General features: G+C 43.2%; 1 protein-coding gene and 1 long non-coding RNA gene across 2 annotated transcripts in view; one reads left to right on the plus strand and one right to left on the minus strand.

Moving 5' to 3' along the window:
- LOC144268763 (cytochrome P450 4B1-like) overlaps positions 1–13,213 on the minus strand; it is a 29,793-nt gene extending 16,580 nt beyond the window's left edge. Inside the window, exons 1-4 of the mRNA XM_077823972.1 lie at positions 12,906–13,213; positions 8,073–8,217; positions 6,612–6,656; positions 2,153–2,280 (exon numbers count right to left, since the gene is read on the minus strand). Coding sequence (XP_077680098.1) covers positions 2,153–2,280; positions 6,612–6,656; positions 8,073–8,217; positions 12,906–13,115 — 528 coding nt within the window. The 5' untranslated portion in view covers positions 13,116–13,213. The remainder of the gene's footprint in view (positions 1–2,152; positions 2,281–6,611; positions 6,657–8,072; positions 8,218–12,905) is intronic.
- Positions 5,001–6,167, plus strand: LOC144268764 (uncharacterized). The gene is made up of 2 exons (XR_013346845.1): positions 5,001–5,127; positions 5,943–6,167. It is a non-coding gene; the product is annotated as an uncharacterized LOC144268764 (long non-coding RNA).
- Positions 13,214–14,780: the final 1,567 nt, after the last annotated feature.

Consider the following 14,780-nt stretch of genomic DNA (forward strand, 5'->3'; position numbering starts at 1 on the left):
TCTCTCTGTAATAATTATTGTCTGACACCCCCCCACCCGACCCAATCATTTCCTGAAACTGTGAAAAATTTAAACTGACGATACAAAAAAAGCTTAACCCATAATTTTGCGCAACTGTCAAAATTGAAATCAAAAATTGAAAAAAAAAAGCTTAAAAATAATCAATATTAGCTGTCCAAGATATAAAAATGAATCAATAAATTCTACCAAGCCCATGGAGAGAGAGATCACCCTCTCGTGGCACATATCAGAATAACAGCATCTGTTATATGGTTTGTAAGTTTATAGGTTCAGTAAAGGTGTTATACTCTGCAAATGGTTTCCAGCTCTTAACACCTCGAAGCTTGCACTGGGTTATTACTGGCATGTTGGGGGGAGAAGCCACAACTCTGTGGCCACTCTGCTCCCCTCCTATCCTATTCCCTGCCCAACTTGCTGGGGATCAGAAGTAGTAACACTGCAACGTGGGATCTCACCTTCCCTCCTCCCGCCCACCTGAAGCTGCAGGCTAAATAGAAAAGCTGGGTCAGTGGGGCATTATGCGCCCCGCACCACCACAAGAAGGCAAGGGAGAATCTTGCCCATCATATTTAAAACTGGAATGTATTAGCTTTTTTGCTGCCCTATTAAAGAAAGCAGCAAAAAAGGCAGCAATACTGGTCAGTCTTAAGGAGGTGTGACCTGCTAGTGAATGTGTGCCCCTTCCAGACCCATTCCAAAGAGGGTCTGGGTCTGTTACAGCTCCCCACTACACCCGGAGGCTCTTTAGCTCCATACAAGATGTACAGGCTCATGTTTTCAGCAGTGGAAATCCCCCGTTCAATCCCAGTTATATTGGCTGACACATACAGAAGATAGGGCTGTTTTATTTTTCTGTAACGATAGCCCCGTGTGGTTCAAACTTCATGCCAGTCTGTCAGTATTATTGCTTCTCTCCGTGCACATGTTCAGTTCCCTCAGCAGTGAATCTAAGCTGCAGGCCTGTCTTTAATTCTCACACTAGAAGGCAGTGTTGTCCACATGGAATCAGAGTTCTTTCAGGGACAATGCATTGCCTGTTTAGTTGCTCTTGTACCCAGACTCCCTGACAATGTAGCTGCAGAAATTAATGATGGTCCCATGCACAAATCTGGTAACTCTATTATTTTTCCTGCATAGAGCCCACCAAGAAGTGAAACTGTAGTTGCACTGTGTACTATGCAAAGCAGAGCTTGCAGTCTAAACATTGTGAATATTGGCATCTCGGGGTATTTTCTAATCCCCAGATCACAGAGTTGAAGTGTCCCCAGTCCTAGGGTTTAGGAATGCATGAGATCCCTTATTTAACCCTGCCTTTCATATAAGTACCTTCAAAGAGTGCCACCAAGAACCTATTTAATGCCTTATTATATAGTAGTAATCACTATTGATGATTAGATGTGATTTTTGGGTCATGGTAAAATGGAACCCCAAATCCCTGGATTCTAGAATTGTTCTAGAATTGTTAGCTATTGAAAAGCAAGGAAATACTGCAGCTGGAATCCACTTCAGAAAGGCCCAGACTGCCCATTTCCTTACATTTCTAACAAGCAAAATGCATTAATTAACTCGAGTCAAGCTGGTTGGGACCCATCCCTCAAAAACCGTTTCATTGAAAAATGTGTCCCTCGCAGAGCTGCTCAGAACACCGGGGCATCTTCCATAGAAAAGGTCAACTTTTCATGAGAAAACAAAACTCAGCCCCCCAAAAATATTTGGCTGTAAACTGCCGAAAAGTTTTTTAAAAAATTGTTTTTCAGTTTTGATGAGGAAAAAAAACAGAAATTTTCAAGGACAGCAGACCGGTCATAGCCAGATTTTCATTTACTCAAAACACCATTCTCTGATCAGCCCTGGTCCCTTATCTTTTTTTTTTTTTTTAAATGATATTATAGGCTCGGCCACAGAGTCTGTACAGCTTCTGGACCAATTAGTTGCGATATCTCAGAAAAGAATTGGGATTCATTCAAAAAGCTAACCACCAGAAGAGAGAATTTTCATAGAATTATAGACTGTACAGGCTGATAACAGCAAGGTAACAGCAAGGAAACTCTTGATCCATCACTTTGCCTTCAACCCATCAAGGATAAGAAACTAATATAATAAATATGGCAATAGCAGTAATCATTCCTACCAGCATCACTTTGGTAGAATCTGCCATCAATGGCACATAAGGTTTCAAAACGTCATAATGAAACCCTGGAGTCAGCAGTTTACGATGCTGGTACCACTTTGGCCCATGTAAGACCAATAATCCTTTCCCTGGGGGAACACAAGTAATGGAGTTCAGATCATTTCAGATTTTAAAGACCATAAGCAGATATTTTGATGTATACAGATAAAGTCTGAGCCTACAGTAACCAGAACTTCCATCAGAGATGGAAACTATTTGGTCACATCTAATCTATCTCCTATTTGCTAGGATAATATATTTTCTAGTCCTATGAAAACAAACAACTGATAGGAATGTGGAGAGGATATTGATCTTTCATCTTCAAATTTCACCATGATTGCTCAGGATCATTCTCCAGGTGATGATTTTATTGTGGATAGGTGACCAGGTTTAGATGAAATAAGAACCTATTTGAATCTTCCACCCATAGCTAGTCTTTTACCAGTCTCTAGTAAAATTAGCTTTGGTTGCATATTCATTTTCATGCTTCTCTGCATTTACCAGTTTCAGACCGGACCAGAAGTGGATGTACAGAAATGCCTGTAGAATGGCTGTGTTCCCAAGATTCCTGATTGGACCAGAAGCAAAGAATAGTCTAAATCACAAGAGAATGCCAGTTCTTATGAAATCCACAGCCAGATTTCTAGAGCCAAGAAGTTCAGATGAGCAGCTAAACTTTGGGTTGCTTCTTCAGACTGAACCTTTGGATCTTCGCCCATCACTCGTCCTTGCTGGATTCAAGGTATGTTAATGGAATTTCATTTGTATATATCACATAAGTATATGGTTGCCAACTTTGACAAATTCCCGGAGATGTCATCACATGACATAATCTTTAATTAAAGATTAATTTTTAATTCCTGGAGACTCCAGGACAATCATGGAGGGTTGGTAACCTACATAAGTAGCATCTTGTGGGGGAGAGACCTCAGTGTTGATACAAAAATGATAATAAAAATATTAACTTTTTTTTAAGTTGTTACAAACTTGTCTGCACCTTTACTGAACATTAAGATATAGCCATAATAATGTTTTAGCCAGGATGCTTGAAAATATAACAGACATGAGTTTAGCTAATTATGTTACAAAATGTTAAAGCTAATCAAAGAGATTTCAGAAGGTTTCTGTTTCTAATAGCCAAGGACAAGCAATCATCAAGTAGAATAACCATTTAAACCCTGATAGGAAGAAAACTGATTGTGAAAGAAATGCAAAGTTGTGTTATCAGAGCAATAAATCAAGAGGTAAATTGGGCCTATAACAAATCCCTTCCCCTTTTCTTTACAAAGAGAAACCCAAGTTTAAACTCACACAAGGAATGCTAGGAATATCCTCATTGAAACTGATTTATCCTGAAAATACACTAAAGTCTTCATTCTATATACCTGCAGAATATTCATGGTGGTAAATGTTTTTACTAGGGCTGTCAAGCCTTCCTATAATAGTTGCTTGATATCATTGCTGTATGAATAGTAAGATGTTTTATGTACAAATATAGCAAAGTCATTTGATGCTAGACTAATGACTAATATAAGAAGCCTTTTAAATATAGAATAGTTATATTAATGGGGAATTAATTAATCAAAGCAAACCCTCATCCAACACAGGAAGAACATAAAATCATCATTCCCAAAATTTCCATCTAGAATCAACAACTTGAGCTAAGGTCTTACAAAGAGTTATTTAATTTTAAAAGACTGTTTTGAGGACTAAAAACTCTTATATAATGAACAGGAATGCTTGGACTTTTTGAAAACAGATTTTCACTTCCTGTCAAACTAAGGTAAAAACATTTTATCAGAAAATGGACTGACTGAAAAGAGTTATTTTTAACTTTAAAAGTTATCTGGCTATACCCTGCCACAAGAAAAAGGGTAATTAGCCGACTGACTAAGCGGCAGTTCTGCAGAAAAAGACCTGTGGATTACAGTGGATGAGAAGCTGGATAGGAGTCAGCAGTGTGCCCTTGTTGCCAAGAAGGCTAATGGCATAGTGGGCTGCATTTGTAGGAGCATTGCCAGCAGATCGAGGGCAGTGATTATTCCCCTCTATTCGGCACTAGTGAGGCCACATCTGGAGTACTGCATCCAGTTTTGGTCCCCCCCGCTACAGAAGGGATGTGGACAAATTGGAGAGAGTCCAGCGGAGGGCAACAAAAATGATCAGGGGTCTGGGGCACATGACTTACGAGGAGAGGCTGAGGGAACTGGGTTTATTTAGCCTGCAGAAGAGAAGAATGTGGGGGTAGGGGGGAAGGATTTGATAGCATCCTTCAATTGCCTGAAGGGGGGGTTCCAAAGAGGATGGAGCACGGCTGTTCTCAGTATTGGCAGATGACAGAACAAGAAGCAATGGTCTCAAGTTACAGTGGGGAGGTCTAGGTTGGACATTAGGAGACACTATTTCACTAGGAGGGTGGTGAAGCACTGGAACGGGTTACCTAGGGAGGTGGTGGAATCTCCATCCTTTGAGGTTTTTAAGGCCCGGCTTGACAAAGCCCTGGCTGGGATGATTTAGTTGGGGTTGGTCCTGCTTTGAGCAGGGGGTTGGACTAGATGACCTCCTGAGGTCTCTTCCAACCCTGATATTCTATGATTCTATGATAAAGGAATGTTGCATATTCATTAGACAGACTGCATGTTCAGGAGTTGAAAATGTCACATAAGCCAATCCCAAAATCATGGAGTCAAAAAATTAACCAGAATCTAAAACAAGTATAAAAGGTTTGTTTTCCTATAATTTCACAAAAATAAGAAGGGATAAAAGACTGAAATAAACACTTCATGCTCACACACTCCCAGTACTCATAGAGAAAGCACGCCCTAACTCATCCTGTCCATCTCCACAAGCAAGCTGCCACAGACAGATAAGAAAAACAGAAAAGACTCAAGAAGAAACAACCCAAAGCAACCTCTCCACGACTTCAACATGGATCGGTGAGAGGAAGTTAACTCACTTGCAAGGGATTACATTTAAAACTCTTGTAATGATTTTATTGGAACATTGAAATGGCGGTGTAACTCAAATTTACTTATCATTTCTCCTGTTAATCACCAAATGATTAGATCATGTATTCCTGGAGAGGAGACACGGGCTAAACATTGGTAAACGGAGAAACAGTGGGATTTAATTGGATTTAGGATTCTTAATATTTGTACCTGGCCTGTTTTAAGACAGCTTGTTAAATGGCTTCTTTTAAGGAACTAATGTAAATATTGTCTTTGAATTCATAGGATTTAGTTAAGATTGCTTACTTTGCCCAGCTATAAACTGTTTGGGTTATTTTTAACAACTAGATAGGCTTAAACAAATTATTTTGCCAGACATTAAACACTTAAGTATCTAATAAGCTACTAAACCAAATTCACAAGAATTTTGAAAACAATATACTTTGGTCTTTACTTACTGAGGGAAAAGTGACCCCTCCTCCCCAAAGGCGGGTTCACTCCCAAGGGTATAATCTCTGTTAAAAGTTCACCACAGAAAGGCTTGCAAAAGAGACTAACGGAAGTTACAGTCCAGAATCAGGGCCTGCAGCGAAGCCAGTCTCTGGGCAAACTAATGCTCAAAGCTGGCCTTTAGTGGGCTGCCTGATTGGCTCCACTGCTTATTGCTTGGAAGAGGCAGCAGACTGGCTCTTAAATCCAGCAGCAGCAGCAGTTCAGCAGACGCTTAAAGTATTAGCCCATGGCTGCAATAGCTTATACTCCTGCCTTGGTCCTAGCCCTGCTCCTGCCTTGCTTCACTTCAGGTAACCCAGCTCTGACCCTGGCTGCTGACTCCAGCTAGGACCGTTGGCTCTGATGCCTGGCTACCGACTTCTGTCCGACCACTAGGCCTCACTCCTGTTCTGACCACTAGACATGACTGCCCACCTCCCCATCACTGACATTAACCAGTTTATCACGCTGTCATTTGTGGTATTTTGTTTCATGTTTTCTTTTTCTCTCTTTCATAATAAAATGGCCCAACTTAATCATGGGGGTTATTTGGCTTGGTCGTGATCAAGGTGTTCCCCATGGTATGTCAAAGAGCCCTGGTGATTAATTAATGGAAGCCACACCACTGAGTTGGCAGTAAGAGAAGCAATCCATAAAAGCTGGCCTACTCTTTCTTGTTTCTCTAAACTCAATATTTTTAGTAATTTTTAAAAGAAAATGACTTTGTAACCACCAATTTAAAACTAGCCCTTTCAACCCTACAATCTGAACCTTCTTCTGCGGCATGTAACCACCTTTATCCAAAATCTTCTTCGAGTTTCACCTTTTTTTGATACACAATGCGTACATGATGATTTCAGAAAGCTTCCGGCCCTCACCGCGCCAAGGAACGCAAAATGCCATCGATTGATGGCTTGTTCTTGACTGACCTCGGCATCATTTCTGGTCGGGAATATGGAGGAGGCCACGAATATACGTACCAATCCATGGAACTATATGCCTATAGCTAACGTTATCCTTGGGATCTGGAAAAGTCAATTGAGAGAGAGAGAAGAAGACAATACTTTATTAGTAATGATTCACTGTATTGTACATTTATCTGTGGAGTACGCACCAACCTTCAGTTGTGAATGAAACAAAATGGGTGGCATCAGTTCATAATGAATCAATATTACACAACAAAGCCACACCCAGTTCAGCATAATTGTGAGGGGGCTAAATGAAGGAGAGATGCAAGACTAGGATTAACCAAGGATACTGCGAGTCTAGAGCTGAATGGGAACACGGAAAGATATTTCTGTAAGAGTTCACCGCTCATCTACATCATTTTTCAGCACAATCTGTATGGACGTGCTCAGTATATTACTTTGTAGCTATCATAAATTAGAGCATGACCCAAAACTCATTGAAGTCGCTGGACACAGCTAGATATGGAACACTGAATGGGGTGGACCAGCTCTCTGAGAGGGTACAGAGAATTGTTGTTCTAGATGCTGGGCTGGTGTGACTTGCTCATGGTCAGGGATGCATGATTGTCAGATTTGGGGTCAGGAAGGAATTTTCCCTTGGCAAGGACCTTGGACGGGATCTCACCTTTCACTGCAACGTGGAGCATAGTTCACTTGCTGGGATCATCTGGGCATATCCCACCTAATCCATTACCTGCCATTGCAGGAGATTTCGGTATTGGGGACACCTTGGTATCTCCTGTTCTCTGCCTGCATCAAACAGTTTCGTCTCCTAAGGACTGAAATGCTTTAGTCTAACTAAAGTCGTTGGTCTCTATAGGGGTATCAGGTGATATTTAATGGCCTTTGATAGACAGGAGGTTAGACTAGATCAGGGGTCGGCAACCTTTGGCATGCAGCTCATCAGGGTAATCCGCTGGCGGGCTGCAAGACATTGACTGTCCGCAGGCATGGCCCCCGGCAGCTCCCAGTAGCCGCGGTTTGCTGGATTACCCTGATGGGCTGTGTGCCAAAGGTTGCCGAGCCCTGGACTAAATGATCTAACAGCCCCTTCTGGCCTCAAGTTCTAGGAAACTATCAAAGACTCCCACCAGACTTCAGTGTGCCTTTGATCAGTCCCCAAGTGTGCAGTTTTTATGTACTACTTTAGAAAGTTTGATTTGCAACCAAGAAGCAGGAAATATGAGGTTGGAAAGAGTAACTGCTATCCAGTCTGAAAGTACACAGACTGTTCCAAGGTAGTAAAAGACCCTAGCAGTCCTTCAGAGCGGATAGCAGTCCCTGGCTGGGCACAGATCCATGGTCAGACAGTTGCACACATGATGAGGCATCAAGCAGTAGAGATTCCTAGTGACAGCATAGGTGTGGAATTCTGCTTTGCTGTGAATAGTGAACACCAGGGAAATTATGCACGGCATTTGCAATTTGCAGTCATGTTGCAATCATTCAGAACTCAGATGCAGCAGACCTTACCTCCTCTGGCAAATAAGACCTTGGCATAATCAGGGTGGGTGATGTTTAAGAATGCTGAGAAAGTCCCAAACCAGAACGGGAAGGCATACGGGTACTTCTGGCTCCATTGCTCTAGTTTGTTAAAAACCTCCCCTTCATGAAGAAGCTGCAACAGCAGAGGAGAAAAGAGAGAAGAAAATAGGGTGGTTGGAAAACTCTCTGTCCAGAAGAGCTCAACGATAATCTTGCCACAGCCAGAAGAATGGGGAATGTTCATAGGACGTGACAGTTATAAACAGTCTATGGTCCCTCTGAATTGGCCTGATGTACTGCAGAGAGGGGTGTCATTTTTAAACGTTATATGAAATAACTGTTCATCCAGGGATTCTCACTAAGAAAAATACCTTTACATGGAATGCTGTAACGGACTGGTCAGTGTATGTTACGTGTCCCTACCCTGGAAACCAATCCACAGAGGATGTGAATCTGTTACAGCTCCTAGCAGGACAGTCTGGCTTTTTAGCTCATAGACGGACACTTCAGTTTTCAGCTCTAGGAGGTCCCTGGTTCAATCCTTGCCACAGTGGTACAATATATAATGGACTTTGTAAAGGAGCAGGAGGAATCTAACTAACCGATAAAGAGGCCAGATAAAGATGGGCCAGAAGCTGTCACAGATCAGGGCAACTGCAGTTCCCTTTGTGGTCTCACAAGGGCACCCACTCTATGCTCCCAACTCCTCAGCAGTCACCTCTCTGGGGCGGAGACCTGTGTCTCTCTCCCTAATGGCCAGGGCTTTTCCAGACTGCGAAGTTCCCCAGCAAGTCAGACTGCCCAAGCAAGCCTGCTTGGCTTTCTCCTCAGAGGCTGTGAAGAGAATAATTGCCCCTGGCTAGAAATCAGCACCCTGCTCTTTTAAGCAAACACATTTGTTATAAAGGTGAAAACAGTGCAGAGGAAACATATTAAAAACAATAAAAGGACCTACACACATGCTAATTAGCTTATCAGAGATCATAACCCCTACCCCAAACTCCAGCAAGGGCTCTAGTAGGAGTCAGTCCTTCAAACCACACACAGGGTGGTTTTTTTTGTTACAAGTTCATACATCTTTTGCTCAGAAGAAGACCCCACATGAATAAATCTGCCTGTGTGTTATACATCTGGGGTCTCTGATTTACAGATTCCAGGAGCAGGTAAACAGACAATGGACCTCTCCTCAAGGCATAGCATCAAAAGGCTGGGTTTTTGCATAACTAGAAGGGGGATGGGGTCCATTTGCATTCATCTCCCCCTAGAGATTTCCTAGGAAACCCACTTAGCCAAAAGTTCATTCTTGTCCGGCACACTGTTTAAAAGAGTCCTTTGAAGCTCAGAACACTTCCCAGGGTTTGCATTAGTCACATCTTCCCCCTAGAGCCATTACATACAATCCCACAATACATAAACATTTGCATCGTTAATACAATAACTCTTAAAATACTCAACTTAATCCAACAAGGTTTGGCTTAATGCAATGAGGTTTGTCCAGGATAGTGAAGGAAATTGCCATATCTCTCACAGAAGCATTCACCCATCCCTTCCACCAACCTCTGGTTTGGGTTTTTACAAGGAGATATGCACAGTATGGTCTAGTAGACTGAATAAAAAGGTAAGAGCCTCAAATTCCTCAGTTCTAATCCCACCACTGACTTGCAGCATATCCTTGGGCAAGTCACAAAGGGCCAGATTTTAAACAGGTATTTAGGTGCCTAGCTCCCATTGATTTCAATGGGAGCTAGGCACCTAAATACCTTTTAAAAATCTAGGCCTAAACCTCTATGCTTCCATTTTCATTCTAAGTAAAGTGAGAAGAATAATAGTGGCCTACTGCACTGGGGCGTTGGGTGCAGTCAGCAGTAAATGCTATACGCTATAGTGAGCTGTAGCTCACGAAAGCTTATGCTCAAATAAATTTGTTAGTCTCTATGGTGCCACAAGCCCTCCTTTTCTTTTTGCGGATACAGACTAACACGGCTGCTACTCTGAAACCTATTCAGGTATAATTATTCATATTAAAACTCAACCAGTGGGAGCTTGCAAGACAAAGTCCCACCACAGTGTTGCTCCTGTTTGAACACTGCAGGTTTCCAGGTCGGGATAGGGGTGTGCATCTTGGGGGGCTGTACGTCATTCAAAGCTGGTAGAGCATCTGCACGCAATGGAACTGCTTTAACAGAAGGCTCGAGCCCATGCTTCCGAGGTCAGAATGGAGCCCTAACTCTCTACCCCGAAGTTGGATGCTGAAGAAAGATGGAACCATTCAGGTAAGCGTGTCACAAACCTTGGTCGGGCAACTCAAAAATCTGCTTTAAAATTCCCTGCTGTCAATAAACATGTTTTTGAACAGTGAATAAATAGGGATTTTGTACCATATGGAGCAAAGGTAGATACCAGGCTTTTAAAAGCTGTCTTTATGCCAAGACGATGCCACAGTAGTCAGCTCGCACAGGGCGCTGTTTCATATTCCATTTCTAAGCAGACTCACAGACAAGTAGGTTCTGATCTGTACTTGCGAACACTGGGGAAGTCAGAGTTACAGCCAAGCCATCCGTTTGTCCGGTCATTCCAAACCACCAATGAAATGACATGGTACAATAACCAAGCCCAAGGCTGTGTTAAGGTGCAAGGACTGTACGTTAGAACAGGGACTGTCTTTTGATCCTATTTCAGGTTTACTCTTGTTCTGACGCTTTTGTGGGGCCCTTGTTTTCTCATTAACCTGGAAACAATTGAACTTTGGAACTCAAACACAAGCTGTAAATAGTTCGCCTTTTGGAGCAGGTCCAGAACAGCATTTCACTGGAGAAAAATTAAAGGCCAGATTCTGATACCTTAACTCACACTGAATAGGATCTTACTCTACAGCTGGAGCTACGCCTGGAGTAGGGTCCTACTCAATATGAGTAACTGGATCACAATCTGATCCTCAGTTACAAGCGATTTGAGCCTGCCCATTAGACATCTGCCTAAATGGCCTCAAACCTGCTGCCTTTGAAGTCAATGGGAGCTGAATCAGACCCATTTTATAGCAAAGGCCTGTCTGCTTTGTGACATTACTGGGGAGGGGCCAGGCAGAAGTTCCCTGTGAATGGGAGAGTGGGGGTCGGAGGGATAGGAGGGGGGAAGGAGGGGAACTACCAAGACTTGGGGAGGGAGGGGAAAGGCAGGGCAGCTCCTTCACCTCCCCTGCGCTGGACAAGATACAAAGCCAGGTTTGTGACAGTACTCATAAGACATGGAGCCAGATCAACAGGTAACAGGGAAAATATTTAGCAACCTCTCTTCCTAGCCCTGATCCACTGAAAATTCATGAGGTTCCGCAGTCTTTGCAGTCCACTAATTTCCATGGGTGCAAGACCATGCCCTTCACCTTTCACACCTAAACTTCAGTCCCAGGTCTTGTACAGCATCTAACAATTACAAGCACTGAATTCAGCCTAGTAACCTTAAACTGGTTATGTTTCCAGGAGAAATGGAAACATTTACAGCCATACACTAGAGTGGTTATGGATTTTCTCTACAGGTTATAAAGATTTAATTAAGGAATACCCTAAATTTTAGAAGGATAGTCTGGGCGACCCTAGTGTTCCTGGCTCTCAGTGCAGGATAGATGGCATTGGAACAGATGATGCACAAATTTACTCATATGAGTAGCCCTCAAGTCACTCACCACCACAAACCAATGGTCTATAATTAAATGTTCTTGCATACATTGCTCATTCTAATCTCCAGCTAAAGTCAATGGGAGATAGGACCTTATCCTGGATTCCCCAAACTACCTTCAGACCTGCTAGATTAACAACCAAGTATATATTTATTGTATTACTATATTATTATCTGTGCTTGTGTTAACTTTTAATTGATTTATTATTATAAAAATCAATAATAGCTACATTTACAATTATGGATCCTATGAATTCCTATTCCTGTAAGAAAGAATCTTCTTCTGTTGCTTTGCAGCTGTCAAAATACTCTTACCTCGGTCTCTGACTCTGGGTCTGACCCTCAGCACTGTTCCTGTCCTCTGATTCCTCCTATGACCACTAGGTCTGACCATTGCTGCTCCAATCACTAGGCATGGCTGCTCATACCCCAGTCCATGACAATCAGTGCTGACTGCTGAGTGTGGGATTTGTAGCAGGTGCTGTTACATCACAAACTGATCTTCACTACTCCGTACATCTCATTTGGCAGTGGAATTAACGAAACCCTACAAATTGGTAACAATATGACCCTGAACCTCATTATCTGCCATGTATGGAAGCCTGATTCTAATGTGCATTCTGTCCTTCTCCAAAGGAATGACAACATGGAGAGTATTGCAGCGGTTTCACTCTCAGTTCGCTTCCCAGTCAAACCAGAAGAGCCCTGGGATCAGCAGGTGGAAATTAGTGTAGTTTTAATGAAACTACCCTGATTTACGCCAGGTGAAGAGCTGACCCATAAGGTGTCATAAGGTGTTACCTTCTCCTTTGCCCTCAGTTAATCATTACCTCTTTGTTGTGCTTTTTGCACTGACCTGTGTCTTTTGTTCCTTACACAACATTCCTTAGATAATGACTTCAGAGCAAGCTTTGTATAGCGGGATGCATGACTTACCAATGATTTATATTAGCCAAAGGGGCCCGAGGAGGATTCTCTCACAGATCCCAGGGACATTCCATATCAGTGAGATTTTTCCCGCTTCCCGCCCCCCTGCCCCCAGATTCAGGGAAGCTGCTTCCTCTGTTCACTGCATTGTGTCTATTTCATTTTAAAATACCACCTCCTTCTGCCCCACCCCCCAAAGTGCAAACTCAGCCCTTTTCCTACCTCATGGACATGGCCGTATAGCCAGTGGGTCGGATGACCTGGGAATCTGCTGAAAGCTTTGATCAATTCCTGTCTCCTGTGATACAGCTGAATCACTTTCAACAGCACGCAGGTCAAGCAGAACACAGCAGCCAGGTGAAAAATCCGATAGATATCCACCCCCAGCCAGGACCAGGGGGGCTTTAACCCTCTTTCTAGCACTGATGTCATGTCCCTGCTGCTTCTGTCTGACTCCCCCAACCTGCACTCATTGTCCTGTGTCACCCTTCCTTTCCTACAGATATAGTCAGCAGCCTCAGCCAATGCTGTGCAAAGAGGCAGAATCTCAAAGGCTGGTTTGCTGTCAAATCATGAGAGCCTTTGTTGGAGGGAAGAGCCCAACCGGCACAGCCTTGGGGAGACATTATTTATGCGGGGAAGAGCTCAGACAGAGCAACAACCTGGCAGGTCTTTCCTGTATCCTATAGCTGCAGACTAGGCTGTGAAGCACATGACACTCACATCGGACGGGTGTCAATAATTGCACAAGGTGTAAGGTAGTGGAAAATCAGCCCCACAGAGTGACCTACATAGTTCAAAGAGGAATGCATTAACTGTGCCACATCGAGGCTGTGCACTGAATGCGTCAGGGCACTGGCGGAAAAATTAGTATGGAATCGTGTAATTAAAGACTGTATCACAACCCATCCACATAAGGGAGCCAAATTAAGGTTGCACTGGCAGGATCAAGCACTGTAGCCAACATTTTCAAAAATGACTGCTATTTTTGGGTGCTCAGCTTGAGGTACCATAGGAGCTGCCATCCAAAATACAGGCCATGCTGGGCCAGTCAGAAACTGAGCTATGTGGGCAGAGGAGTTTTGCTGAGTATTGTTTGCTGGAGCTCTGTGTGGGTTCGTGTGCGCAGATACGAACTGGAAACACCACCGGAGACAAAGCAGGCAGCAAGAAAGCACCAGGCACAGCCACAGAAGCATTGGTGGTGTGACTCTGAGAAAAGCTGAGAGAGAGAGAGAGAGCTTTTGGGTGAAGTGCTGACCGGAAAGAGGCCTGGATCTTTGAACTAAGAAACTGTTTTCTGCTGTTTGATTCCTATTGTGATCAGGGGAAAAGGGCTTTATGAACATTCTTTGTAAATAAGCAGATTTGCACCAAAGAAATACCTGACTCCATCATCAATTTCTCCTCCTAAAGGGAATAACCCGCAAGACCTCCAAAATTGGCTAACTGCTCAGGTCAAAGGATGTAACAGTAATATTATTATTATCACCATGGACAGGTGCCAAATTGAGGTGTTTTGAAGTAAATGCAGATTTGATTAACTAGCCAGACACCAGAAATTAACCCGTGACTGCTGCTTCTCTTTAGCTTTTAAACATCTATGCTGCAATAAAGAATATGAGCCAGCACTGGCAGGCATATTGGTCCAGGTACTTGGTGTGCAAGGCAACATTCACCAAGCTGACAAAAAGAAAAAAGAGTCACAGAAGAAATCAACCCATGGTCATTAGTGCCTTTCATAGAATCATAGAATAACAGAGTTGGAAGGGGGACCTCTGGAGGCCATCTAGTCCAATCCCCTGCCCAGAGCAGGACCAATCCCAACAGCAGGACCAATCCCAACTTGATGGCCTGTCTAAAACAGCTGTCCATGCCAGGAATACAAATCTATTTCTTTAACCCGTTCCAATCATAGCATAGGCACTATTTGCCTGCTAGGTGAAACTGAATCTTTCCACTGAGAAGCTGGCTAAATCACAAACCAAGATTGGCTTGGATTTGCCGCATGTAGGGCAGGGGTTCTTCGTGGCACCGCGGCCCTCTTTGACAACAAAAATTACTTCACAACCCCAGGAGTGGTGGCCGAAGTCTGAA

Source organism: Eretmochelys imbricata, chromosome 8, assembly GCF_965152235.1.
Source record: "Eretmochelys imbricata isolate rEreImb1 chromosome 8, rEreImb1.hap1, whole genome shotgun sequence".
Lineage (NCBI taxonomy): Eukaryota > Metazoa > Chordata > Testudines > Cheloniidae > Eretmochelys > Eretmochelys imbricata.